At 37.3% G+C, this 27,241-nt stretch overlaps 2 protein-coding genes across 3 annotated transcripts in view; one reads left to right on the top strand and one right to left on the bottom strand.

Annotated features, from left to right (window-relative positions):
- Nucleotides 1–24,869, top strand: part of jp (junctophilin) — a 34,272-nt gene extending 9,403 nt beyond the window's left edge. For both annotated transcript variants that reach the window (XM_089844197.1, XM_089844196.1), the window contains exons 3-9: nucleotides 9,830–10,104; nucleotides 10,436–10,938; nucleotides 11,498–11,616; nucleotides 18,441–18,716; nucleotides 18,943–19,252; nucleotides 19,330–19,918; nucleotides 22,133–24,869. In XM_089844197.1, the coding sequence (XP_089700323.1) occupies nucleotides 9,830–10,104; nucleotides 10,436–10,938; nucleotides 11,498–11,616; nucleotides 18,441–18,716; nucleotides 18,943–19,252; nucleotides 19,330–19,918; nucleotides 22,133–22,219 (2,159 nt within the window). In that variant the 3' untranslated portion in view covers nucleotides 22,220–24,869. The remainder of the gene's footprint in view (nucleotides 1–9,829; nucleotides 10,105–10,435; nucleotides 10,939–11,497; nucleotides 11,617–18,440; nucleotides 18,717–18,942; nucleotides 19,253–19,329; nucleotides 19,919–22,132) is intronic.
- Nucleotides 24,859–27,235, bottom strand: LOC149658598 (kelch domain-containing protein 4). The gene is made up of 7 exons (XM_089844198.1): nucleotides 26,964–27,235; nucleotides 26,800–26,891; nucleotides 26,658–26,736; nucleotides 26,268–26,596; nucleotides 25,945–26,210; nucleotides 25,489–25,883; nucleotides 24,859–25,392 (listed from the first exon to the last, which is right to left on the bottom strand). Exons 1-7 carry the CDS (start codon nucleotides 27,075–27,077, stop codon nucleotides 24,994–24,996), a joined length of 1,674 nt encoding a protein of 557 aa, XP_089700324.1. The 5' UTR covers nucleotides 27,078–27,235; the 3' UTR covers nucleotides 24,859–24,993.
- Between the last annotated feature and the right edge of the window lie 6 nt (nucleotides 27,236–27,241).

Below are 27,241 nucleotides of genomic sequence, written 5' to 3'. Positions count from 1 at the left end.
AAACATCATCGTTAATAGCTGAGATGGTAGAGATCAAAGTAGTAAAGGACCTTGGAGTAGGAAAATTTCTTTCTTGAGGAGGCTAGTTGGGGGGGGGGGGGTTAGCTGTTATAAATCCCCGTGAAAAGTCGTCTTTAAAAAATCTTATTTCGAAAGAATTTTTTTTAAAAGAAAAAGAATTCCCTCGAATTTTTAAACACTTATCCATTTCATCTACTAAATCCACGACTTACATCTTTTAAATCTGATTCGAGAGGACATTGAGAGAACGGTTGACACGCTCGAGAGAGCAGTTTAACATGGCTTCGGCCAACGAAAAAAAGGGGGCATAAAAATATCAAAGAAATAAAAATGTCTGAGTACGTTATACCATACCGCATCTATCCCATTTATACATAGATATATTTTTTTATTCCGTGTTTTAAGTTAAGCGTAGTTCAGTTTTCCAGTCCTCTAACTTGGATTCGAGCAGAAATGGAGAGAAAGGACAGAACCGTACGATTATATCTCGTATAGCATTTTTGATCCATGGAAGAAGCCACCAACCTCATTTTTGATCGCAATGCGGGGGGGGGGGGGATAAGTTAGGAGTTCTTAAGATTTTTGGATATTTTTTTTACTGAGTCTGGAATGAAAAAGGTTTCGAGGCTATTAAGTCTAGATTTCTTAATACGATTAAGAAAAAAGTGTAATGGCTTCGTGAGGTCTCTAGTCTCTACTAGATTTGTACAAAAATGTTTTTAAACAGTGAAATATTGGGTTGGGTTCAGTCTTTCTTAAATCGTCTACAATGCTAAGCCTAACTAACTAGATCAGATCACTCATCAATTTCTCTAGTTCATATTTGGTACCTTCTTTAACATTCTAGATCTATGTTTCCACGGTTTCAATTGGAAATATTCATTAGTATTTTAAAGAATCTTTCGAATGTAAAATCAGAAACCCCTTTAGCCTGACTGGTTAAGCCTAGCTTTCAAAAATAGCAGTCCAAGGCTTTTACTTCCATGAAATTTAGTTGAGTTTCGAAAGAAAATGATTAAGATACTGGACATTCTTAAACAATATAACTTGGAAACTGATGTTTCGGAAGAAGATTGTTCCATATTTCTTCAGATCTTTATCTCCTTTTTCTTGCTTGACCAAGGCCTATTTCTCCATCTTCTCCCTTTCGTTTGGGATAAACCATTGGGGAGCAGTTGACGGGGGGGGGGTGTATGACGGGGAGGGATCCTAGTGGGCCGCGATAGTTGAGTAAAATTCAGCGAAGCGATTTTCTCGGTGGAAAATAGAACGTCCTACATTTTATCTTTCAATTTTTGCTCTTTCCCAGAAAAAAAGTTTAAATCTTTTACAAAAAGAGAGAGAGATATATATTTTTCATATAGAATCCTTTACAATAACCTTAAAGTAGAAAAACTCGCGTGTTTTGGGCTATTGGGTGTGATGCATTTCTAAGGAAATGGAAACTTCGAAAACAGTTTTCCATGAAGGTCTCGCGTTTTGTGACGTAACGAATGCTCGTGTACGGTCGGTTATAAAGTGTAGGATTAAGGTTTCAACCCAAATATATTCATGGAAAATAATTCCTTCAAGCACAGCTTAATTTTGAGTTAAACCAGGGATACATATATTTAAAAGAAGCGAGAATGAATTACTCCACCCCTTAAAGCGTGGAGTTAAGTGTAATTAATTTAGCATAGCTTTTAAATATTACACGTATTACATTAGTGCAGTCAAAGATACGCCCCACGTGATTCTTTAAACAAAGTTCGTGTTAACCAATTACCCCCAATCCTCCCCTAGAAAAACGGTTTTCTAATTGAGTGCGCAACCTTTATCAATAACTTCTTTAATTAAATTTACATTAGAATATTGACATTAAATTAATTCGTGTCCTTAAGTATACGTTAAGACCGTAACCGCTCAATTATTATCCAAGCTATTTAATTAAGTAAAAGGTCTCTCCCATTTTTGAAGCGTGTTTGTTCGTCATTTACTTACCGGGAAGTAAAGCGAGCATTTCATTAAACAAAAGAGAACAATTTACTTTTTTACAGCGCTCTTTTATCATAATATTAATTTCTCGTTCTTATTGTTTCTGTAGGCGTCCGCCCACTTTGTCGCTCCGCGAGGGGGCGTCAAAAATCTCTCCCCCTCCCCCAGCCACTTTCCCTTCTACAATGAAATATCGACTCTAGATAGAAAGCGTTTAAATTCCATTCGTTACAAGCGGGCCAAAGAAAGCGTGTCAAGCGTAAAATTCCAGCCCTAGCTAAAGAGGATATTTATATATATGTAGCCTACGAGTGGGTTTTTGAAAAGTTTTAAATTCGATCCTTCTTTAAAAAGGGGGGAAGGAAATAAATCCGGGTCACTAAGTAATTCCGTTAAAATATTCAATTCGTGTTTGCGGGGAAAGTTTCCCACCAGGCTGAAACTACGTTATGTTAATCCTACGAGCGCCTGTAGAAATGTTTTACCCGCAATACACCAATGCTCCCAAATTAAAATAACAAGACATTTTCAAGATTACTGTTCTTAAGCAGCAGGACTAACTAACTATAATCGGTAAAACCCTAACCAATGACGTAATTACGCCTATTTTTCTTATACACGCCCGCAATTGCCTGTTGTCGAGAAAAACAGAGTTATTTCAGATTAAATTCCCATTAGCGTTCGAAAAACCAGGTAAAAACAAATCACGTCATTACTCAGGCGGTCGGTCGGTCAGTGTCTGTAATAATTATAGTGAATCACATAAAAGGGAAGGTCTTTATCGGGCCGACATCAAGTCTAAAAAAATACAAGCAAAAGGGGTAAAAAAAGAAAGAAAAGACTAAAACACGTGGGGGCGTTATTCATTCATTCATTCATTCATTCATTCTGAAAGCAGCTTTACTGGGCCTAGAGTTCAATGCGAATCTCTTGTTGATACACTAAGCTGTCAAAAACCCAATACGGCGTCGACTTTACGACGGAAATTCTAACATTCCCGCCCACTCATAAAACGAGAGAGACCGAAAATAACGACTTCCTTTATCAATCTCAAATATTAGGAATTCGCTATCATGTGCTCGACACCTTTTTTTCTCATACATTCTATCTCTATGTTAGTTTGACTTCCTAAAGATTTAATACCGCAATGTAAACTTAAAGATATTCTTAAATGGGTACGGAGTATTTTATACCGCAGCTTCGGTCGTTAATTAGATTACAATAAAAGTATAGGCAGATTTATCTCGATAATGGTCGCAGCGTGAATTACGCAAAATGGTAAATATTACGAATTCACTTCCCGTTGTGATTTTTCGTATAGTTGTATATGTCCCAAAGAGCTTTCTCTATAGTTGTTTAAACATTAATATAGATTTATTGGCATGAAGCCCCAACTGAAGAAGACTATGTATGGTCGATTGAGAATTTGAGATTACTGCAGAGATATCGAGGTATAGGCCTAATACAAAGCGCCGTAGCATCGTCACCTTTTACTGGTGATCTGTTCCCATTCTTCGTGAATTTATCGACTTTTAAAATCTAACGCGTTTTCTCTTCGAGAAAACTTTAAAAGTTACATTTTTGACGTCTAACGATTATCGATTTTATAATAAAAATCCGTATATATATATTGTTTTGACGAATTGCTAGGTAGACAGCAATGCCAATTCAGTAATAAAATGCAACAAACGAATGGTATCGTAACTGTATCGTTACCGGCATTGGCGATGCTACAACCCTAGCAATTCTCGCAACAACGTATCTTACCGGCTGTTTTGCAGGAACGTCTAAGAGCTACTATTAGACTTTTTCTGGCAAAGATATTGATCTCCCAAGGACGGACGGAGGGAAGATTGTCGCGTTAGTGAACCATTTCATAAAGGGACAGTGAATGTTGACCAGATATTTATTAAATATAAATAATTGGGTCGATGTTACAAAAGAAATATCAAGTAATGAAAGGTGGTGCGGTAATGGTCAAATTCCTGCGCTAGCATTCATTAAGCCTTGTTTTCAGACGAGAAATAAGAACGTCACGTGGTTTAAGAATACGTAAATATTCTCTAAGCCTTAGTTTCAAAATCGACTTAAAAATGAAAAATATCTGGCTAGGTTATCTCTATGTTTCAAAGTCAATAACATTTTAGGCTGTGTTTTTATTTAGACACAACGGTAATCACGATTCACCTACCCTTATCAAAAAAAGTTCTCAAGAAAGGACAAGAATAAAAGACAAAACAAAAAAGAACTAGACAAAGCAATGGCGAGCAACGATCGGTAAGCATCGATGGACGAGATTTTCAGCTGTTTCCCCGGGTGCCGAGGGGCCCGTCACTCAGTCTAATCGGTCTACCTTTGACAGTACTAAATTGATTACGCGTAATAAGTACTCGGTGTACAAGGAATCTGACAGTGATTAGCCCCTCGTCCGGTGCCTTAAACTATACGATGTTAAAAAAAGGGACCAAGGGAGAGCGGAATCACACGCTCGACTGACCGGACACGCTATAAAAAACGACGGCTAACGACTAGGGCCATCATTATCGGCTATAGTTGGGGACCAACAACCAAACGTCACGAGCGAAACAATGTTCCGGGAGGCCATTCTCTCTTCCCCCCCCCCTTCCAAAAGAAGTTATTGGTACCACAATGTCATAGATTCAAACTCGCTTAGATAGTTTCCGAAATCGTTATCGTTACCATGGAACCTTTAAAGAAAGGGGGGGGCATCATTATTTATACGTAGTGTTTAAAGGGTTTTTGAGAATAATGAATTTCAAGGAGTAAAATTATAAATTTAAAGAATACGTGAAATTATAACTTTTGATTAAATTATACCTGGTTAAACAGTTAAATGTTACTGAAATTCTACAGGCATGTCTAATGTGCCTATAAAAAAGCTGGTGACGTAACTTTTAAGAAATCGTATATAATATTTATCGCTTAGTAAAAGAAAATCACGAGGTTGGTGTTTTAGATCACAGACTAGATTTACAACGACAGGATAAAAACTAACCAACTCCGCTTTTGCACGTAGGCGCTTTAGCTTAAATTTTATGTTCTTCCGAATTTTTCCATTAAAAACCAAAAAAAAAAAAAAAAAAAAAGAAGTGGCCTGAGACGTTAACGATTGGCCTTTAGAAAAGCTCTTAGCGCCATTCCATTTGACAAACGTAATTCCCGAATAGCCAGCAAGGAAAACGGGGTAAAAGGAGGAATTACATTTAGGAGAAATCTAATTTAGCCAATTTGTCACTCGACGGAGTTCAGTAAAATCAAGGGCGCTGCTGCTAAAACCCCTAATACATCTTTCTACTTATAGCCAATGAAACCACAGCTAAAATCAGGCACCGAGACCTCGTCCCCGTTTAGTTACAGTCGTAAACAAATCAATCTCACGTTTATGGGGTACTCTTTTTCAAGTTCGGAATTAATAAGATTTTACCCTGAATTTTAATCCGAGAAATTAAGGAATGTAGATTAAGAAAAATAATATCTTTGTGCACGCGTTGCTCGCGGTTTACGATTTAATTGGTAGTATATTATAAACTTTTCCAGATATTCCACCTCAAACCTCAAACTTTTACTAAATGAATATCTTCGTCACTTCACCACTTGAAGTTTTATTTTCAAGACACTACCAGCATAATTAATTCCCAACCACGCGCACAATCACACAATCAAAAACCGCGCATCAATTAAATCAACGTTCCATTCACACGTCCACGCACGCGTACGCGCTAGGAACGCAAATTCTCCGGCTTAAACCCAAAATAACAATTTAATAACCTTCCGATGTAAAAATTCCGAGACAACCGTGCAAAATTCTCGCTATAAGTTTCTTTCCAAGTCTGACAGCACTATCCATAACGGCAATAAAGTTTCTTTCTTATTGTTTGGGTTTCGTTTCCCCCGCCCGCCCAAACGACTCGTTTCCGAAATAATAATTGTTGCTCGTTCAAGCACGTGCCTGATAGCCAATCTTCTACTCAATTCAACCCTTTCCCCATGCACTTAAAGGGAGGATGAACGTGAAAATAAACTGATTTTCTACTTAGTGTACGTGATATCACCGATAGCTTCCCGAATTAAATTTGAATGTACAAAACATCTTTCACGCGTTCTACGTCTTGGGACACTTTTATCCCCATCACGCGCAGCTTGTTAATCAGATCTAATAATAATAATAATAATAATAATAATAATGGGCTTTTATTCAAGGATCAATCATTAAGAGAAAAAACTCTTGTTTACAGTGATGTCCCTTATGTGTAAATTAAATTAAAATTAAAATTAAATTAATTAAAAGATTTGTTTCAATTATAGTTAATAATTAATAGGTTTTTTTTTTAAGTGATTTCTCACTGCGTTTTTAAACTGACAAAAGCAAGTGAACTGCGGAAGGCCGGGCGTTACGCGATTGGTCGGAGGTGCAACTTCTAATTTACGAATGAAATTTGAATTTTAAATCGCTACGCATATTGGTGCAACTAGAAGTTAAAACTACTTGATTTCGCTCTTCACCCTCCATTTAATTTCCCCGGGACCCGTATAAACCACCAAAATCGCGCGCGTGGACTGTAAATAAGGAATGTTCGCGTTTTAAGTCGCGAGTTTCCCGCGCTATAATCTCCTAAATACTCATAGGATAAGGAACGAGAGTTTTTAACACCGCACCTTCCCTCTTCCATGGAAACCTGGTCGTTGCCATGGAAACGGCTCGCAAACAAAGACTTTTTATCCTATATAAGCCTATTTCTTCCAAGTATTACTATATAAGCCGTGACGTGAGCATTGATAGTGGGGCGGGAACGCCAATGCAACAAGCCGGGGACGATACGCGATCCGTCTTTTATAAAATTAACGCTTTCAAGGTAGGCCTAGTTTTAACTACCACTCCACCGCCGTCAGAGAAATTCTAACAACTTAGCTTGAATTTTCATTGTTCGTGCGGATATGGAACCGGTGTTTGAAGATACTTTTCCCTTAGCAAATATTGCCACCTTACAAATTCATTTTTGAGGAAATAAAAAATACTAGAAATATGGAATTTTGTGGGTTGTATGGTAATGACATGTCAAAACAGCATTAAGCATTAAATAATCATTCATTCGTAACTTTAAACTAGGGACGTTAGGTTATTGCGCAAACTTAACATGCTGACATATCTTTATATTTTAAGCTCCGATTTATATAGGAAGTCCTTCACTTTCTGGGCCCCCCTTATGGAGTTTATACGGGCCCCCAAATCTAAGTGAACCCAAAAGGTGTCGCCTACTCCTGATTCTGCCAGTAAACCCACAATACTGTTGAAGGATTACACGAGCCACATGTTGCATACAAGGACCAATTTTTTTTCTTTAAAATTTAGGCTTAACTCTAAGCCTAATCAGTATACTCCTACAAGGCGGGTATAATGACCAATTAAGTAGTTTGAAACAATTCTCTATGACCTATCAGACCTCGTGATACTAGTAGCTTTATTATCACAATATCAGCAACACACATACACACACGGGGCTGGCGTTTTCCTGGGCCTCTAAATGATATTAAAAAGAGTGAAAAGCCGTGTTGGAAGCCCGCTGATTAGCCCAATTTTCTTTTTTTGTTTCCCGAAGAAACCATTAATCCCCCTTTACTATACACTCTTCTGCCAAGTTCGCCCTAATCACCCTGGCCTGACAGTAAAGTCTCAACAATAGGGCTTAATACAAAAGGTGAAACCTCTGCCAGGTTAAAATGACAGTTGGAAGAAGGAAGTTTATCTTAAAGGTATATTATCAGAAACATACAAAGCCGAAGTAAATAAATACCATAGAATTAATCGAAATAGGAGGAGCTAATATCACATCCCTTTATAGACGTCACAATGACCCAAGAGTGAAGAGTTGACTAGAGTACCCGCCCATTTATTACACATTGTGTATTGGTGAAGATGAAACGTTTACCAAATGAAATTATATGATTCGAGGAATGTTTGTAACTTCTAGTTAATATACTTTTAAAACGGAGAGAGTAGGAGGGGGATTGGGGGAAGGAATGGCAATTCGTAGCTTTAGAAAATGAGTTTTCAGGATAATAACTTCGTATTTTTAGAGTGGAAAGATCCGTTCCTTTATCTACAGAGGCGCTTAGCTTAGCGAGGCGATTTTTAAAAGTCGTCGAGGCGGTGCGCGCTTAGTGCTGGATGGAATCTAATTTAAAATTAACGGGTACCTCTGGCCGGGCCAACGAAAAGCTAAGGAAAGCGCAATTTTAAATTGAACAAGTTAATTACGGTTGGCATTTTTCTTAATTATGCCTAGAGGCTTGAAAATGCCTTTTAGAAATTTTACGAAATTAAATTTTAACGTTCAGGTTACGAGTTTAGATTTTTTAATTTGGTCGCTAGTAATTATCAAAAATTCTGCCCTAATATATATACTTAACCTAAATCAAATATTCAAAACTAAATATGTTACTGATAAGGTTGGCCTTGTGGCAAAATCCATTTCCCAAAATTTAAGGCAGACTTATCACAAACATCCTGTATGTAGATCTAACTTTAAAAACTATTATTGTAATATTTTATTCAAAACATGAGCTTTACTGCCGGAGGGTGGGGGGGGGGGGTAGAAAATACAATGGTGAGTAAACATTGATACTAGATCCCCACCAAAAAAATCAATTATTTCTCCCTTTAGACGAGGCAGGCCTCGGGGGGGGGGGGGACAAGGCAAACCAACTGACCGTATACCGGCGAAATAAAGTGAACGGAACTAGAACCGAGGCATAATAAATATGGGTTGGAGTGTGGGGAACATCGTTAAGTTAACACGCGATTGTCCCTCCAAATAGTTTAAATTACTCGCTAGACCTCCATTAGTGTCAGCGGTTTTTTCCCCCTCTTTTCTTTCTCTCTTTGTAAAGAGAGGGTCAAACTAAACGATAACGCTCTAATTTTATTTAAGAACTTACAGACTTTATAAGCCAACTCAGCTTAAGGTCATGCCTGTGGCATAACTTCCACTTCTTGCGCGTGTTTGATTGAGCGCATTTAACCGTCCCTTTCAATACTCCAAAAATATTACTTAAATCAACGTAAAAACATCATCGAACAAACAAAAGAAAAAGACGTTTAAATTAAAGTCGAATTTAAAATAATTTAAAACAAGATCGTTTAGCTAAACGAAAATGCAAACTATGGTGTTTTTTAGAGCACGTTATACTAACAGAAAATGAAATATACTTTCTTAGCAGCATGATCGGGCTCTTTTCAAATATATGTTTCCCACGGAAATAGCGATTATTGCATAGACGGCGTGTGCGACTTGTGACTGAGACAGATTCTTTGTTATAAGTGTAGCGCGATGAATGCAATTATATTACTCTATCATTAAATGAGGTCGAGCTCATAAATTTCGGAAATGATTAATTGGGGGACTTTTAATCACTACAATTTTATCCTAGTTCCTTTTGCAAAATAGTTTTCACCATTTCTTATTTTTTTTTTTTAATAAGAAAGAAATCTACAGATTTGGCAAAGAGCTAAAGGGTTAAAAGAATAAAGAAAAGAAAGCTCGTGCAAGGAAACGCCTATGGGCCAATCATAGGGCTAAATTTAAAAATACTATAATTATTGTCATTAACATTATTACTAGTGTAGAAATGATTAACGGTTATTATTAGACCATTCAGGCACACAAATGTCAATTACGGGTTTTCTATAGAAGTTTGTAAAATAAAGAATACCGGAGGATAGCTCGAAACAACCTTCCAAATCAAGAATTTTAAAATATTTGAATATTACTAATCTGAATTTTTTTTCTTGGCTATTCATTTATTACACAAACAGGAATCTATCAGGGTCAATGGATGAGGGGTATGAGGCACGGTTACGGAGTCAGATCGAGCGCCCCGTTCGGTCTGGCATCCCATTACCGTCCCAAGAGTATCCGGGAATCGTTGACCTCCCTGAGAAGCGAACACGTGGACCCAGCTTCGGAAAGAGATCGAAAGATAGACGATTGTCGGGGCGGTTTCGTTCTAAAAGCCCGAAGCGATGAACCTCCGCCCAGGAGACGATCTTTGGTCGAGAAATCCACGAATCTCAAGAGATCCATCTTACAGGTAATAAAGGGTCGAAGCATAATAAAAGGAATACTTCCATATCGTCAGCTTACATTGTAAATAATCAAAAATATTTGACTCAAGTGCATGGACGATGCATTTAGCTTCAGGATATTGGCGTTTAGACGTTCGCTATGTCTAGCAATTTTATTCTTCTAAATTGAGAAAGATGATTCAATTGGGGGGGGGGGGGTATGTTTGACCCTAAGACCACAATGGTAGACTCTTAAGAAACAACCTGTATGGAAGCATTCCTTAGTTAAACATTTATCGCTTTGTTTGGTTTAGGAAATTAAAAAAATAATCGTATGGCGTTGATTGAACCCTACAGGGTTTACGAATCAAAAAACAACGTAGCACGGGTGACATAGACAAGCGGGGTTCCGGTTCCATCCGAAGCACGGGTTCAAATATGAGCTCGGCCAGTTCGGAGTCCAGCCATTCCGGGTTAACTCGTAATTCGGCCCACACGGACAGCAACATTAGTTTCGTCAGTCAAGACGACATCACGGACGCCAACGTCATCGAGACGTACATGGGCGAGTGGAAGAACGACAAAAGATGCGGTTTCGGCATCGCCGAGCGATCCGACGGACTCAAGTACGAGGGCGAATGGTACAACAATAAAAAATACGGTTACGGCGTGACCACCTTCAAGGACGGTACCAAAGAAGAGGGCAAGTACAAGAACAACGTCCTCGTTACTTCCGGAAAGAAAAAGCACCTCTTCCTGCTCAGATCCGCCAAATTCAAGGAACGAATCGAATCGGCGGTTAGCGCCGCCATACGGGGATCTCAAATCGCGCTACAAAAGGCCGACATCGCCATTTCCAGGTATAATATAGACGTCAACTTTTAATTCAATCTAATTAGTTACGTATTATAATTAACGGATAAGGCTTAATGAAGATTTATCTAAAGCCGGGCCCAACTATGGGACGCAACCCCCCTCCCCCCAGCGTAATATTTCCATACGTAGATTAATAACGGGTTTGGGAACCCTACTTCCGGTCACCGTCTGTCTAATGTTACTAATCACGTTGGGTGGAGGTTGGTTTCTAATTATTGAGAAATATGGCGGATCAAAACAAATTTTTCAACCTATAAGGATTAATTTTTGGATAATTATAGAGCTATTGGGTTTGAAGCAACAAAACTGAAAATATTTGTTCAAATAACGAATTTCGTGTGCTCGGGCAAAGACCCCTTACAGGCTGGAACACCCCTATGTATTTTCTACCTGCCCCTGTAGAAATGTTTTTCCCGCTGAGCAACAATGACTAACTTTTTTCCCCATTTCACTCTCAATTCCCAAAATCCCAAATGTTAAGGGCTTATACGATACCGTATCATGTTGATTGTAATTGTTTGTATTTCCGGTTGTTTATTTAAGAACGGCAACGGCCAGGGGAAAGGCGGAACAAGCGGACATCGGCGCGATGCACGCTCGAGAAGATTCCGACATTGCACGACTTATAGCCAAACAATTTGCTCCAGATTTTCACCAACTAGGTAAGTCGTTACAGAGAGAAAAACTTCTCTTCCTTCATTCCCGTATCTAGTCTACTTCCATAACGTTACGCAATATCAATAAAAATATATATCCGCAAAAACAACAGCTCAAGGTTAAAATTACACTCTTAAAACCTTTAAGAATATAAATAAGTTCCAGTTGGCAGCTATAACCTACCAATACTTCTACACTATAGTCAACTGAGGTTTTTCTTGGTTAACTTTAAAGGGCTATTGAAATCAAAATATTGCAATTCGTAAACTATTTCACTTTCCCTTCATAAACAGAGACAAAATAGTTCAGAAAACGCTTCCAGGCAAGAGTCCTGACATCTTTAGTAAATTTAACACGTGGTATAAAAAACTATATATAATAAGCAACTAGAAATAGAGCGACAATGGTTATATATTCTTTTCTTTGAAAGTTCTTCTTTTATTTTCTTTCTTATTTCTTAAGTTAAAACGTGATGAAGATAAGAGAAATCTGCTACGGCCTGTACGGTAGTATAACGTAAGGCTTAGCGCACGGTGTCTCCCAAAGAGATTTTTCTTGGCACGACCATTGCAGAAATATCATATAATCTGAATAAATCCCAGTTGAGTTTACAGCGAAACCAAAGCTCTTTTCCCTCGTTACTTTTCCATAAACATAAAACAAAACCTATAGCTTCGCGCCTACGGAACTCTCGGTTTGAAATCGAGACTATATAGCTTCCGCTAGCACCTTTTAAAGGTTGAACCGATCCCTCCCAACACCCCATTTTTCACCCTGTTACATATACGCTATAGAAAGAGAAAGTTCAGTTAATCCAGGAATATCTAAATATTATTTATTCTCCGATGTAGATAGATGGGATGATTTTGAAGGAATTTACTATAATTCACCTTTAATACATTATAATTCAAACCCCATAAATCACACGCGTCAGGTACAATTAATGATTAGTCTAGCTCTTATCACAAAATCCGCCAAAATACGTAGAGTTCAATACTATCAGACAAATAAAATTAATTCATAAGCAGGACCTAAGGGATCTACCCGATTCTAATTCGACAAGAGTGGCACAAAATTCAGCAACCGTTGCCAGACTCTGACAGCGGGATTTACAGATGAGACAGTATATAGGGTGCACGCATCCTGGTAGCTTCGGGGGTTGGCTTATATTGTCTTTGTTCTTTCCAATCTACACTGACTTTGAATACAGTTTCAGCGTGAAGATTCTTCGCTGCAGCTAGGCCATTTCAAAAATAATCCATCTACGCTTGTTTAAAAATAGAATTATTTTTTTTAAGACCCATGCGAGTATCGATACCACACAGTTAACGCTTGATTATGTTCTTAAAAAAAACCAAAAGGTTTTGGAATTTGGGCCTTAAGATGGGCTAATTTCGAAGATAGCGTAATATAAGGTTAGAAATATATTCGTAAATGAATATCTGTGTAGACATTTTCACTATAGTATATACATGCCTATATCGCGAATTAAAAAATACGCTTAAAATTCAGTTCAGTTACCCTTCTAGAAAATGAATGGAAAAAGCTAGTCTAGAATAGTTTGAAGAGACAAAAACCTTGTCTAACAATTTTTATTATGTATACGGTACGTCTCTTATTTTGACGTCAGTGCTAACAACGTCTTAAAAAAAGCGTCTATTTTTATTTGATAAGCGAGTTTCTTAAGCTACAGCGCGATGTCTTGGGGTACCGGTATATAAATTATAGAATAGAATGAAGAAAAAAGGGCCTAGTATATACAGAGGCAAGCAGGCAGCAGCTGGGACGGCGTGGAAAAATAAGCAAGCTGTCTTAACGGAAGATACTCTACCCTTCTCTTTTAACTTCTTTAAAAATTCTATCTGGTTTGGCACTGTTTCAGATGGTTTCTATATAAAATGCGACGCTACAACCCTGAATTATCAGGCGTCATTAAACCAAAGTTATAATAAGAAACTCCTCAAAATTTACTAGTTTACTATAGATACGGTGAGATTTCTTGGTCTATTTGAAAGCCCCGCTTCTTCCCTTTCCAATGGTACCTTAAACTTGAGGTTATAACGCTCGGGGCTCGAGTAATTAAGTAAATTAGCGAAAGACAACGCGTGAAACACAGCACGTGAAATAATAATAATTTTCCACGTGAAAATATTCCTTAGCGTTACTAACTTCGGATTAATATCGTTTAAGGGCTACTGATAATCTTAGAACTTTAAAGAATATACCGTTCTTAAATTGAAGGCGAAAAGTAATAAAAGTTCAAGCGCCTTTACCCCCAAAAGATTAGACGAAATAAACCAAACTTGAGCAAAGGTTTTATAACAAGAGTAGAATGAATAGAGTTCGTATTAAATAAAATTTAGATTGCGAATTTCTTTATGTATACCATTCAGGGGAAAAAATAATAATAAAACCGCGAAGAAAAACATGTTTACTCAAAATTGGTAACCGCATTTCTTTCAACCCCCAAAATGAGGTCAAAGTATTCAATTAAACGTTAGTTTACGGAGAAATAGCTTGAGAAGGATGTTAGTTCAGAATTAGCCAATCTTAAATAATATTAATTAAGGTGTTTTCATTAAAAACGGGTCTAAAAAGCAGCCTTGAACCAGGTCCAACAAACACTTAAGATTCTTAATCTTGGATTGAATACATTTTAGAAATTTATACTTGGCAAATGATACCGTTAATTCTAAGCTATACCTATACCTTTTTCTTTAACTAATTACTACGGTTATGTTTCAGGTAAAGGTATTTCTTCTTCTAAAAGAAGTAATCAATTTAGCTATTTATAAAGACAGTACAATTAAGATAAGTAATCGGCTTCATAAATTAAACTCCAATTAGATTCAATCAAGGCGAACAGTTTCAATTCGTTCGAATTTTGGCCTAAACTCCTTTCACTTAATAACTCTGTGAATTTTAATCGAGCGTCTATTCGTTACCCGTTTAGACACTACCCCTTTGAAAACGGTCGGAACAAGACCCCGGCGCGAAACAAAAATTTGATCTTTTAAAACTAAAGAGAGGATGTTGGAGATAAAAGTGACTAAAATTCTAAGCATAGACTATCTGCCGGAGAAAAAGCGAGCGAGAGAGAGAGAGAGAGAGCGCTAAGGTAAGGGTATAAAGTCGAATTTTTCAGAGACGAATGTATGTTGTACGTTAGCTGCTGGCGTATCCGAGGAGGCTAAAGAAGATTCTGATTGGTGTGTGGATGCAACGGGCGCTGGTGCTGCATGGTATAGTAGCTTTTAGGAAGCCTGGAAAAACCATCCATTTCCTACAGTTACATTCTCTAGAGGGAAACGCGAAAAAGAGTTTGGCGCGAGCCTCGATCGCTCCTCTACAAAACTTAGGCCTAACTCCTGCGCGGATGATTCCGAAGAGTCTTTTTGCATCTACTCTACACCGTTTTTCCGTGAGTTTTGGATATGATTTATATCATTTTGCTCGGGCGCGCGACCTCCGCCCCGTATCCCTCTCTAGACCAGGCGGGATAAGCATCATCCTCTATCATCCTCATCTCTAAAACTCTTCATCTCCATCCCTGGAGAAGAAACGACCCTGAACGCGACCAAAAGTTCCCGCCTTTCCCCTCGTAGCGCCTTCACTTCAAAATGGTCCGATACACACCTGCATCCCCGAACTACTAAATAGAAATTTAGCTATAGAGTCGAGATGGAGTCTTTGATTCCGGAAGACCGACCTCTGCGGAGGATCATTCCGGAATTCCCCATAGATATCTACTCAGTCTAAGGTAGGGTAACTTTAACATGGAGTAGAACAAAGGGACTTTTAAATAGGGGGAGGAGTTTGGGAGACTTTAGAGGAGCGGGGGGGAAGAAGCCCTCCCTTTACTTCAAATTTGAAATTACATCATGGTTGTTGGAAAAGTTACTCTCGATTATTTGAAATTTTCAACTAATGCTAGAAAAATAACCAAATTTGATTTATATCATTTTTTTTAAGTTTCTTGCCGGAATTCATTAAAAATTACGATTTTTGGACCATTATCTTTATCCGTGATTAAAAAATATTCAAGAATATTAGAGAATTGAAAAAACTAGATATTTCTTCAAATAAATGGAACGATTTTTAACCGAAATCATGGTATAGCGAGATATTCATTAATCTTACAAATAAAATTCAAAACATGGGAATATTAATGTTATTATTAAAAATAATAGTCTCCATTTTAAGAATTAAATCCCACCATCCGTATAATAAAATAAAAGCAAACGTGAACAACTTGTTTTCTTAAAAGCCCTCCCTAAACGCGGAAATTATTAATGGATTGTCCGTCTAGCGTTGAAAACTGGGAGAGAGAGAGAAATATTTTTGCCAAGATATTTACCGCTCCAAAAAGCGTGCCATATTTTCATCCCCTTTAATTTGACATTTGTGTTCTTTTCCAAAGTTAATATTTTTTTTTCTATTAGGCTTTTATTTTGGTAAATTTGTTTTTCACTCGGTTAGGAAAAAAGATAAAGCGTCATTGACTACGAGAGACTTCATTGTTTAACTTTCACGTCATAATACAATGACAGACTCTCTTAGGAAAGAGTAAAAAAACACCAAAACTGTCTTGGCCCGCATTCTACATAACAAAAGGAGACAACAAAATATTTCACCGGGACGTGTACCTAATTGTATTAATTTTGGTTTACAGAAATTGTCTATAACTCTTCTCTAAGACATACAAGCCTCGACTCTAATAGTTTTCAATTTAAGAACCTTTATCTATAGCGAAATAGTATACTATTAAATGGGTATACTCAAACATTTAATAACAAACGTGTATAGTCTTCGTTAAATATTTATTTGTCTCGCGTCTAACAAACAAAGAATGCATAGCAACCAAGAAGGCGGTTTATTATTTTTTTTTCTTATTTGCGCATCCCTGAGTTCGTAATAACCCAACCGTAATTAATTCAAAGTCGTTAAATCTAATTTTCTCCTAAGCTAATCTAATTATTTTTTACGCGATTCGGGAAACTTGCGTCCGTGCATACCGGTAATTAAATTTTAGCGAGAGGGAGATGCTGGATGTATTTTTACATACAGACAGCTAATATGAAGTCTGGTGATCGTACGGGGTGCGATTTTTGTCGGGTCGGGTTGCGAAAAAAACCCGGAAAATCGGGTCGGGTCGGGGTTTTCCTTTTTAATAAAATAAACTTAATTAACATATTCTAAAAAATTATACATAGTAGCTATGTACTATGTAATGCAAGAAATTTATTTTCAGTAATTTAGTTCCAAGTTATCACTGCTTTACTGAATCCAATAGTAGGCGAATCTGCCATATCATTGCTATCTGATAGAACGTCGTGGAAGGGATTGGGGTAACTAATTGTCCCTGAACAGGCGCAACTTCCATCTGTAAAGATTTCAAATTGTCCTTGTCCTTTTTCTTGGGTAGTGGCTGAATGGGGTTTCAGGTACTCGTGAAACTCTTCTACCACTTTTTCAATTTCGAAATTAATTGCTCGCAACTTAACACACAATTAATACATTGGCGTTTGACGGACGACCATGAAATTGCCGACATTAATCAGTTTCCTACTGGCTTTCGAAGCCTCGAGACAGAAAAAAATTAAATATTCAAGCTCGCCCTAATCAGATTTGAGTTCCTATCTACTCTATCACAAAGCGCGACCATCAATAATAACTTACCCTCTACTACGGGCCCACCCCGAATTTTTTAAAACCCGACTTCAAAATTGACTGGCCGGGTCGGGTCGGGTTGGAAAATACCGGGGATCCCCGACTTCCCGGGTCGGGTTCGGGTTCCCCGTACGATCACTAATGAAGTCCAAGCCCAATAGAGCTAGTCTCTTTCGGGCTCGATACATAGCGGATGATGTCGACGAACAAAATCGTTATTCTAAATTTCAGATCTAAGAAACTGCGAGTACAATTTGAAAATAATTATCATGGAGTAATTAGAGATTGAAATGTTTTGGTCAAATCCTTCACGCTAACTTTAAAATTCCTCCCTTACTACGCGGTCCAAAATATGAAATGCTGTTCGAATAGAAGTAAATGAAAAGAAAAATCTAAAATAGAGAAAGAAATTGGGGAAAGAGGGGAGTGGCCGGGGGGGGGGGATATGCCTGGTCTGGAACTCGTGTCCGAAATACGATAGCCATTAATCAGAGAGTTGTCTGCTAACGACAAGTTAAAAGATTCCAATCTTCCTTTCCCTCTTTTTCCTATATACCAAACCCATGATATAATATACCACCACCATGCACCACCGCTAGCCTAGTCTTTTGGGCCACCGAAGGAATTTTTAGATAACCAGCAAAAAGAGGGTCAAATATCGATTTCAGACCCCTCCCCCCTATTTTATGCTCAATAACCCACGTTCCCCAGTTAAAGATGGGGGGGGGGACGGTCCAAAGTTTTCTAATGGAGTCTTTTTGGTTGGTGGTCAAAAAAGAGATTGGTCTTAAATTATACCGAGATTAGATTTTCCTCTACTCTCTCCTCTAATATAAATTAGGTACATCGTTTCTAGTCATGTTTCCACTGTCCTACTTTGTAACTAATTCTTAGGATGTTAGATAAACTCTTTCCAATGGGAAATTAGGAGAAAAATCAAGAGAAGTCATCCTAGTGAGACTAAAATTTCCCAACTGAATATCTAGGCCTAGTACTGTTTATTATATCGTTTGGGCAACAAAACTAAACTAATTTTTTTACTTTAATGTTTCTATGGATAAAGAGCAAAATTAAAGGAAACCTCATCAGCGTTTCTTCTAACCTAAGGGAAAAACTAAGTTTAAGTAACTTCATATATCTATTTTTTTTATATCTTTAGGAACCGACCTACTAAAGAGGAAGTTAGCGGAAGCGGGTGGAGGAAGAGGAGACTCCTTGGAAAGAGGTCGCTTGGGACGAAGGGACGAGTACGGAAGTGGAGCCATCAACACGCGTTCCCGTTCTCTCTACATCCCGGCTGGTTCCAGAGAGGCCATAGACAATCAGCACGACTACTCCGATCATAATTACTCGGGAGGAGGAGGTGGTGGAGGAAAGGACCTAGGAGGGGGACACCCCAATCGCCAGAACAACCCGGGCTCCGACTTACTACAAGGTTTGCGCACATTTACTTCTTTTAAGGAAACTTGCTGACGTACTCGATGCAATTATGAACAATTTCCCCCGTAAGCCTAACATGGAAAACAGGGAACTTGACTTAAGATTTATAAAGTTCTGATCATTTAGATTGTTTCCAAAAATTAATAAAATAGACCAAATTACTCTATCCCATTTAGTAATCTGTTGGTTTTATTTACTTTCTTTTTTTCGAAACCGAACAGGCGGGGGAATCGGGGGTCGCAGGGGTCCACCAGGAGGAAACTATCTCGAGCCATCGTCTCAGATCAATAGAGAAGGCAGCATGAGGCGGAATCGCTACCGGAACGAGCCCGGAATGGGCGGTGAGGGAACTAGGGACTATACCATCCAGCAGGCTATGAACGACCATTTCGACCAGTACAGGGTCGAACCCAACAGAGCCAGTTCCAGTTCAAAGGTCAATCAGAGAGGACCGGCTTTTAGTCCCCAAAGGGAACTGCACAGGGACCTACACGCCGGACCCTCGCTACAAAGATCGTACGGACAGACCGGGTTAGTAACCGACCCTAAAGTTGAATTGAGAGAGCGGTTGAATCGTAAATAATAATAGGATGGTTTTTGGTTTTCAGGGCCGGTTACGGACCGGACTGTACCCCGGATTCCGGTGTCTCGGAAAGCATGGACAACGACGACATGTCGCCCACGAGACCCGGTCGACGATCGACCTTGCCCAACTTATACGCCGAAAGCTTTCAAAACCCAGTCGGGGTGGTACCCGGCCTGCTCAGTTTCGCCCCCAGCGACAGCGAAGAGGGTAGCAATCCGAGTGTCGGTGTGACGGGGCACGAGGAAGACTCCTCCTCGGCGGTCAGGAAAAGAGCCGGACCAGCGGAAGCGCCTCCGATCGTCTCCAGCCCCATCAGGACGCCCTCCTTGCACGTCAGTCCCACGGGGAAGGTACAAGCTCCCGTGGGAAGAATGGGAGGAGGCGGAGGAGGGGGCAGAGTGGGAGGCGGTGGAGGCACCATGGGAGCGGCTCCCAAGCGCAAGAAGAGTCTTCCAGATATCGCGGCCGTCGTACCCAAGGCCAAAGTCATGTCCAGAGAAGAGGTAGCCGCCCTATCGTCCATGAGGAGAGAGGAAATCAGGAGGAGGGACGAAGAAGCCGAAAGGATAAGGGCCAACCCGCTGCTTTATTTACTAAATCCTGATGTTAAGGTAAGAAACTCCACACTTTAAACCCGATCCTCCCAAACAGCTGGAAATTACCTTTAATTATCTGAAAGGTACATGACCTTGACCCCTTTATTCAAGGGCGTGAGGAAAACACGCTGAAGCGCGTGAGTAGCTACAGAGTCATTTTCGGTATTTCTTTTTACGGCCCTACCTTAACTTCATCAAAACATTACCACTACAAGCTCAAAAAAAAAAAGAAAGCGGTAATCAACTTCACAGGGAAAACTCATACTAGGCCTACTCTGTAAATTGGGAAAGCAAATTCCTCGAACTAAACCAGACGCGCAATAACAGCCCCAAGAGCTAATAATAAAGATAGGTTGTAATACCGTAGCCCCCTCTGGAATTTTTAATAATCAATTTGTTTGTCAATTTAAATGACAACATTGAACAATGAATTCATTTGGGCGCGATGTATCTTTGCAATATTATCTAAGAAATAACGAGGCAACCCCCGCCTTGTAAGTAGTCTAAGGTGACAACGACAGTACAAGGAGAAAATTACTAGTCGGTTTTGCCTCATTACTTTTTAATCTTTAGTTCCAGCACAATCTGTTGAGAGCTCAGACCCAAGAGACATAATTGCTTTTCCCGCTGCATCTAGGCTGGGCGGCCAATCTTTCGAGCTTATTTCGACAATAGCTAATAACGCGCGGGAAACCCAATGAAAATATTTTAGCCAGTACTCGAACTAACAGATCAGATGGTTGGAAAGATTTACGAACCCTTCAGGGCATGGAAGAGTATCTTTACCATCAGAAAGAGTCACAGACGTTCATTGTCCCACTCGTGGCTGGTTGTAGTGCAAATCAAAAGAATAGGGTTATTTTCAATTCAAAGTTGGCGATCAGTACTCTTAGCGTCCGTCTAAAGCCTTACTGAGTAATGGCACTCCCTGCCTTTGACTATATAACGTTCCATGGGAAGTGCCACTACTCTATATAGACAGACGTTAACGATTTAGTAACGGCCATAGTTTGCTTAAGGCTTAACGAGGCGAGTTAAAGGAATATTGTTAAGCTCTATAATTTACCGAGAAATCAAGGTTAGTCACTGGAATTAAAGTGGTCCCAGCTCGGTTAAAATACAGGCTTAATCACGCAAGTTCTACAAATTTCCTACAATTCATTATTGGGTAATGGAACTCGACGAGTCCATCATTATCCTGGTAAAGGCAGGTAGCTAATACGCCTACGTTAACATAGCCTTTATTAGCGACCCAAAAGAACGTTCGAAGTTATTAGCCCAACCATTTCATCTAGTAACTCTTAAGCTTTAGGGTGATTCGAACATACAGACAGCTCACAAAAGGATGAGAAAGCCTACAGATAAAAGAGACGTAGTAATACTGGTGAATCCTATACTCCATCCCCGCGTCGCTCGACTACGTTCCTTCATAATTAAGAGATCTTAATCCTAGCCTTGACTTTAGCGTTAAGTTGAGTTTGGAGCGCGCCTAAAGCCGACATACCTTAGCCAAATTAGTCTAGCTGAGTCTAGGGCCAAAAAACACAACTCGGTTAACTCGCAACCAGTGTTAGTAGTGAAATATACGTGTCTGGCACGCGGCCCGTTAACGTTTACGAGCTTGTTTAAGGAAATAGAAATAATTTATTTCTAAGGCAGGAAATAGTACGAAATGAACCCGACTGGTTTAACGCATTATCCACCTTTGGCTAAATTATTTCTAGTAACTTAACTAGCGAAGTAATCCAAGCCAAAAAACGGGCTTTTAACTCATTCTTTTCTTGCTAGTAAACTGAAGTAATAGTCGAGAGGCTGGACACTATGACACGTAAATAAGCCAAACATTTTAAGTGGAATTTCAAGATAACCTTTAACCTTTAAAGAACATTGACCTTTTCCTATCTTTAAGAAAGACAATCCCCCCCCCAAAAGCCCCTTTTCAATTACTACGCATTCAAATATAAAATTACAAACGTTTTAAAATCTCACAGACGCTAGCGTTCGACTTCTCGGTTGTACTATTTTAAAGCGTCGGCAGGGATTATACAAAGTTAAAGAGTGTAAAAAGAGAAAGGGGGAAGGGGAAGTTTGACCTATTTTAGTCTACCAGACTGGAAGCTTTATTTTTTTCATTGAAAAATATTTCAGTTATTTTAATTGAAAAGGTTTCTTAGTAAAGTTGCAAAGGAATACACTCCATACTCCTAAATTTTCTATTTATTTTTTTAGGACTGGTTTTCGAGACAGCAGTTGGTCATGTTGGTTCTTTTCATCAACATCAGTTTAGCAATTATGTTCTTCAAATTGCTCACGTAACGACAACTAACTTGATAATAAATATACTTAAAATAACCACCATGTCAAATCAAATTTAAAAAAAAAAAATAATAATATTAAAAACAACTAAGAACAAACGTTAAATTTTGTCTCTCTCGGAAGAAAAACTCATGGAATTGCGTGAAACTTCTTACTATAACGCAAGAACAAAGCTCTACAAGTTCTTAAAAATACGATGAAACAAGAAGTCGCGTTGAAGGGGCGCCACAATTAAAAGAAAAGAAAAAAATAAATCCCGAATATTTCAGAGAATAATTCTGACAATATTCGGCGCGAGGTTTACGGAGATATAAATGAAATGCCTAATAAAACTTTATAAAAAAAATATCAAGACCAAAACGAAATAAAAATGGCGTTTGAAAAATTTGAAATTAAAAAAAAATTAATAAATTTTCAAAAAAAAAAAAAAAAGAGTGAGAGATTTAACTTGAGATAGACAATTTAAAATTATATATATAAAATTATAATTGAAATTTAACTGAAATCCAAATGTGCATTATAAATATATTTCGCACTTAATGGGGGAAATTAAACAAAAAAAAAATATTGAAATAATAAATTTAAAAACTTTGAAAATAAAAACCCAATTTACGTTCTTTCATAATTTTAGAAAAAAAAATAAAATTTGGGGAAATTTTAAAAAAATAATTTAAATAATCTTCCCAAAAAAAACAAAACAAAACGGGGGCGGAATTTATAGAATTTTCTGGTGTGCCTATCATTATCTAATTATAAATGAAAAATATATTCCCCAACGTTTGTACAGTTTCATAAAAACAAAAGTAAATAACTTAAAAAAAAAAACAAATAAGGAAAATTAGTGACGGTTAGATTAAAAAATGTTTAAACCTATTTCTTGGACTGAGAAATTTGGTAACAAAAAATGTGTTAATTGATTTCGGGTCGAGTTAAGTCAGGGCTATCGCGTAGACGACGCTAATTGTCTAAAAAAAAAAAAAGACACGGAGAATTTAAAACATCGAATGTGCCGTTAAAAATTAAAAAAAGGGGTTATAAGATATTATATATTTAAGAAAGCGTACAAAATCGGAGTGCAAAAGGAAAATGTTTTTTTATAATAAATAAAATACTATCGAATATGTTTAGGACAAATAATAATATTACGCTAATGAGATGAAAACATATTAGGGAAAAAACAAAAACTTAACAGATGATTAAAAGAAATATTTTTGGTGAGAATAATAATGAAGCAAACAAAAAATTAATAGAGAATTTACGCCTGAAGTTATTAAGAAGATAAGAGAATTAATATTTGGCTTTTTACACAGAAATAAATTTAAAAAAATGCAAAATAAAGACAAAAAAGGGGAATTTTTCTAAACAAACAAACTACCGAACTGGGAGAATTGTAATTTAAAAAAAAAAAAACATTTTTGTTCCGGTTAAAACAATTTTTTTTTTCTTTTTTTTGAGAAAACCGATAAATTTTGTTCGCCAATATTATATTTTAAAATTTTTTTTTTTGAAACTACAATTCATAAAAAATATATTGTTTTTGAATTTTTTGCCCCACCCTCTATCTCTACCCCACAATTACCAAAAACAAAAATATTCCTAAATTATTTAAAGTTGTTCAAATTAAACCAATTTAATATTTGGTTTAAGATAATTAAGTTAAGATTTATTACGTTATTAAAGCTACAATAAATTATGCCTAAATCTTAAGCCTTTTTTTCCCTCACTATTATATTATGAAAAAAAAAAAAAAAAAAAAAAATTTACGTATGATTTTAAGTGATTAAATTTTCTAATCATCATGACAAACTCTACAATCTGCCCACCATTTAAATAAAATGACTACTTAATGGTCTGTGATTCCCCGTGCCTGAGCTATCATAATCTCACGGACTGATATATTAAAAAAAAGATGAAAATTATACATTAACTAAAGTATAAACCCACTTTGTTTAAAATTAAAATTAAAAATTTGACAAAAAAAAAAAAAAGATTTCCTAAGGGAGGAAAAAAAACTACGTTTTTCATTTTAGACTACGATATAACTTTCATTGTGTGACTTATTAAAACAAAGATTAATTAATAAGAAACACTTAATTTTTGGCCTAAAAAAACTCCATTTCCCAATTAAGAAATTAAATGAAAAAAAAATAAAAAACCCGGTTTTTTCACACCAATTTTTACAAAGAAAAAACTTCGTACTTAATACTTGTAAAACAAAAGTGCAAAAAAAAAAAACCCCCAAAAACCAATCTAGCTTTTAAATTATTAATTAACGTGGATTGTTACAATTTTCGGTTCGGTCTATACTATATTAAAAAAAAAAAACTCCCTAAAAATATAACTTGTATTTCGCAATTTTTTATACCTAAATATGATTACCGAATATATGTGATTTTCGGTAAGAAAACAAATCAACTACGGTAAAAAAAAGAACTTTGTTGGAAGCTATGGTTTAAAATATTTGTTTGATTTAATTTAACTACGTTATTTTTCTTTTTCCCCCATAATCCCTTGCCTGTCTATGATCGAAAAAAAAACCCCAGCCACTCTCCTCGAACCAAAAAAAAAAAAATCTTTGAAAAACAGTACACACAGTTTTTTTTAGTGTGATTGGTGCTAAGAAAAAAATAAAATGAGGATTTATATAGAATTGGTTTTATTTATTCATTTATTTGGTATCATTAATTTTTAACAGCATTAAGTCATTTTTTGTCCATTTCTGCAAAGTATTATGGAAGCAGAACCGACATCAGGTTCAAAGAAGGTGAACCAAACTAACTCATGGTATCCATCTCTTCATCATCCTCCTCCTCCTCCTCATCATCATCATCAACGGATTCATCAGAATCCTCCCCAGAACTATCAGACTCTAACCATTCCTGCGTCTTAGAATCCATGGCAACAAGAGTTTTCCACTCGTCTAATTTTTTTAAATCAAGGGCGTAAAAATCAGCCAGAGTTAACTGCCGATCACCATCTTCAAAAGTTCCCCCAAATAAATACAATATTCCATTCTTAGCCACCAAACAAGAGTTCATTCTGGAGTGCGGTATGAAAGCTTTAACACTGTTACTGGCAGTTGCTCCTTGAGTCTCAGAGTTTGATAGTTCCGGTGTTTTATCATTACTAGTTTGTGGACCCATTTTAACTACGAATATGCCATCATCGGCAACCTAATTTGAAAATTATCATAAAGAGAAAAAAAAAAAAAAATTGAAATATTTTACAAAACCCCATTCCCCTAAAAAAAAGAAGAAAGATTCCCATACCACTCTCTCCGTATCTTCAATTGACAAATTCTCGACTTTAGGTTCCAAAATCCCCTCATCATCCCCAACAGTTTCATTATCGGAAGTTTCCAATCCTTCATCCATATTTTCATCCTTAACTTTTCGTCTACGTTTCATTTTGGTTTCCCCAAGGGGGGCATTGGGGCCTTTCAAATATACTTCACTCCATTTCATATTTTCAAGATCCAAGAAATAGAGATCATTATAAAATTGTCCCTGTATTGACTCTTCATTTTCTTCAACATCAAAGACACCCCCAAATAAAATTGCTCTATTTCCAGGTGGTACTACGGTTAACGAAAAACCACATCTTGGGCTGGGACAAGAGCCAGATTGCTTAACGCTAACCCACTTCCATTTAATTTCAGAAGGTTCTAAAGAATTTTAAATAATAATAAGTGAATGTCACACATTTCATTTGCTTTCAAATTGTACCAGTTTTTGTTGCACCATCACTACTTTCAGCGGATTTTTTCTTATCAGGTTGTAATAAATACATATCCGTATGAAGTGTTCCTTTATCAACATCTCTTTTAACCTTTTCTCGGCTATAACCCCCATAGATCAAGACACCCCCTTCGGGTAATGGTACCATTTGACACCCTGACCTTGGACAAGGTGGGTTACCCTTAGGTTCAATTTTGAACCATTTTCTGGTTTCCAAATCAAAGGCGTAAGCGTCATTGAAGTACTTGTAATCCCTTGAAAAATATTAGCCTGTCAAAGATGACCTTAAATGACCTGTATCTGATTTATACCTTAGACTTTCATGAAACCCGCCAAAAACTATCAACTTCTTTTGAGACAAAACCATCCTGTGTCCACTTCGAGAAGATGGACCCCCGCTAGCCTTAATCATCTCCCATCTCTTTTCACCAAAGTGAAATACCCAGAGGTCGGAATAATGCCTAAATTGGGAATGAGTAGGACTGGAAAATTCTCCGCCAAAAACCCAAAGTTGACCACCCATTTGAGGAACAAAAACCGCCTGATGCGAACAACGTGGTAATGGACCATTTGGACAAGATATTTGTAACCATTTGTCTTTCTTTACGTTATAAGTGTACAGTTCATTGTACATCACAGTCTGGAAAATCAATTGTTGAATCTCACAAATTGCAATTGCAAAAATTTCAGCTGAAAAGTACCTTATTGCCATTAAAATATTCCCCACCAAAGAAAATTAGCTCGTCTTTATCAGTATTAGAGCATAGAGAGAGCCCACTCCTAGCAAAGAATTAAAATTAATCAGAAAATTAAAGTAACATTATATAGGCCTATAATATATACCTTAGAGTCAAGGGTTCACAAAGTTTCTCAACAACTAAATTTCTTTTACGTTCCTCCTCTTGTACAGAGGCAATTATCGCGTCTAAGTCTTCCTAAATTAATTAATTTATTTATTTAATTTAATTACGCTCAGAAATTGCCAGAAATCTTATTTTAAAACTTACACCCCTTGTTGTTGATTCTTTTTTCATACGTTTTAAAGCGTTTTTCTCCGTTTTCGCGGCAGTTTTAACAGCCCCTTTGATTTTCTTTTCCTTCTTCTTATCTTTCTTACCCATACTTAATTATAGTGTATTTAAAAATATTTATAACCCCCGTAACTTTAAAGTCAAAAACACAAAACACGTGGTGTCCAACAGCCTAACTCAAAATTCACCGCTCAGAAATATAATATAAGCAGACGAAATTTAAATTCAATGTTTGGGGTTTGGTTCAATTTAGT

The sequence above is a fragment of the Phalangium opilio genome, unplaced genomic scaffold (assembly GCF_054372755.1).
Source record: "Phalangium opilio isolate 3A_F unplaced genomic scaffold, DU_Popi_V2 ptg000075l_1, whole genome shotgun sequence".
Classification (NCBI taxonomy): domain Eukaryota; kingdom Metazoa; phylum Arthropoda; class Arachnida; order Opiliones; family Phalangiidae; genus Phalangium; species Phalangium opilio.
Note: the sequence above shows the minus strand (reverse complement) of the source record. Positions and strands in the feature narration are given on the sequence as shown.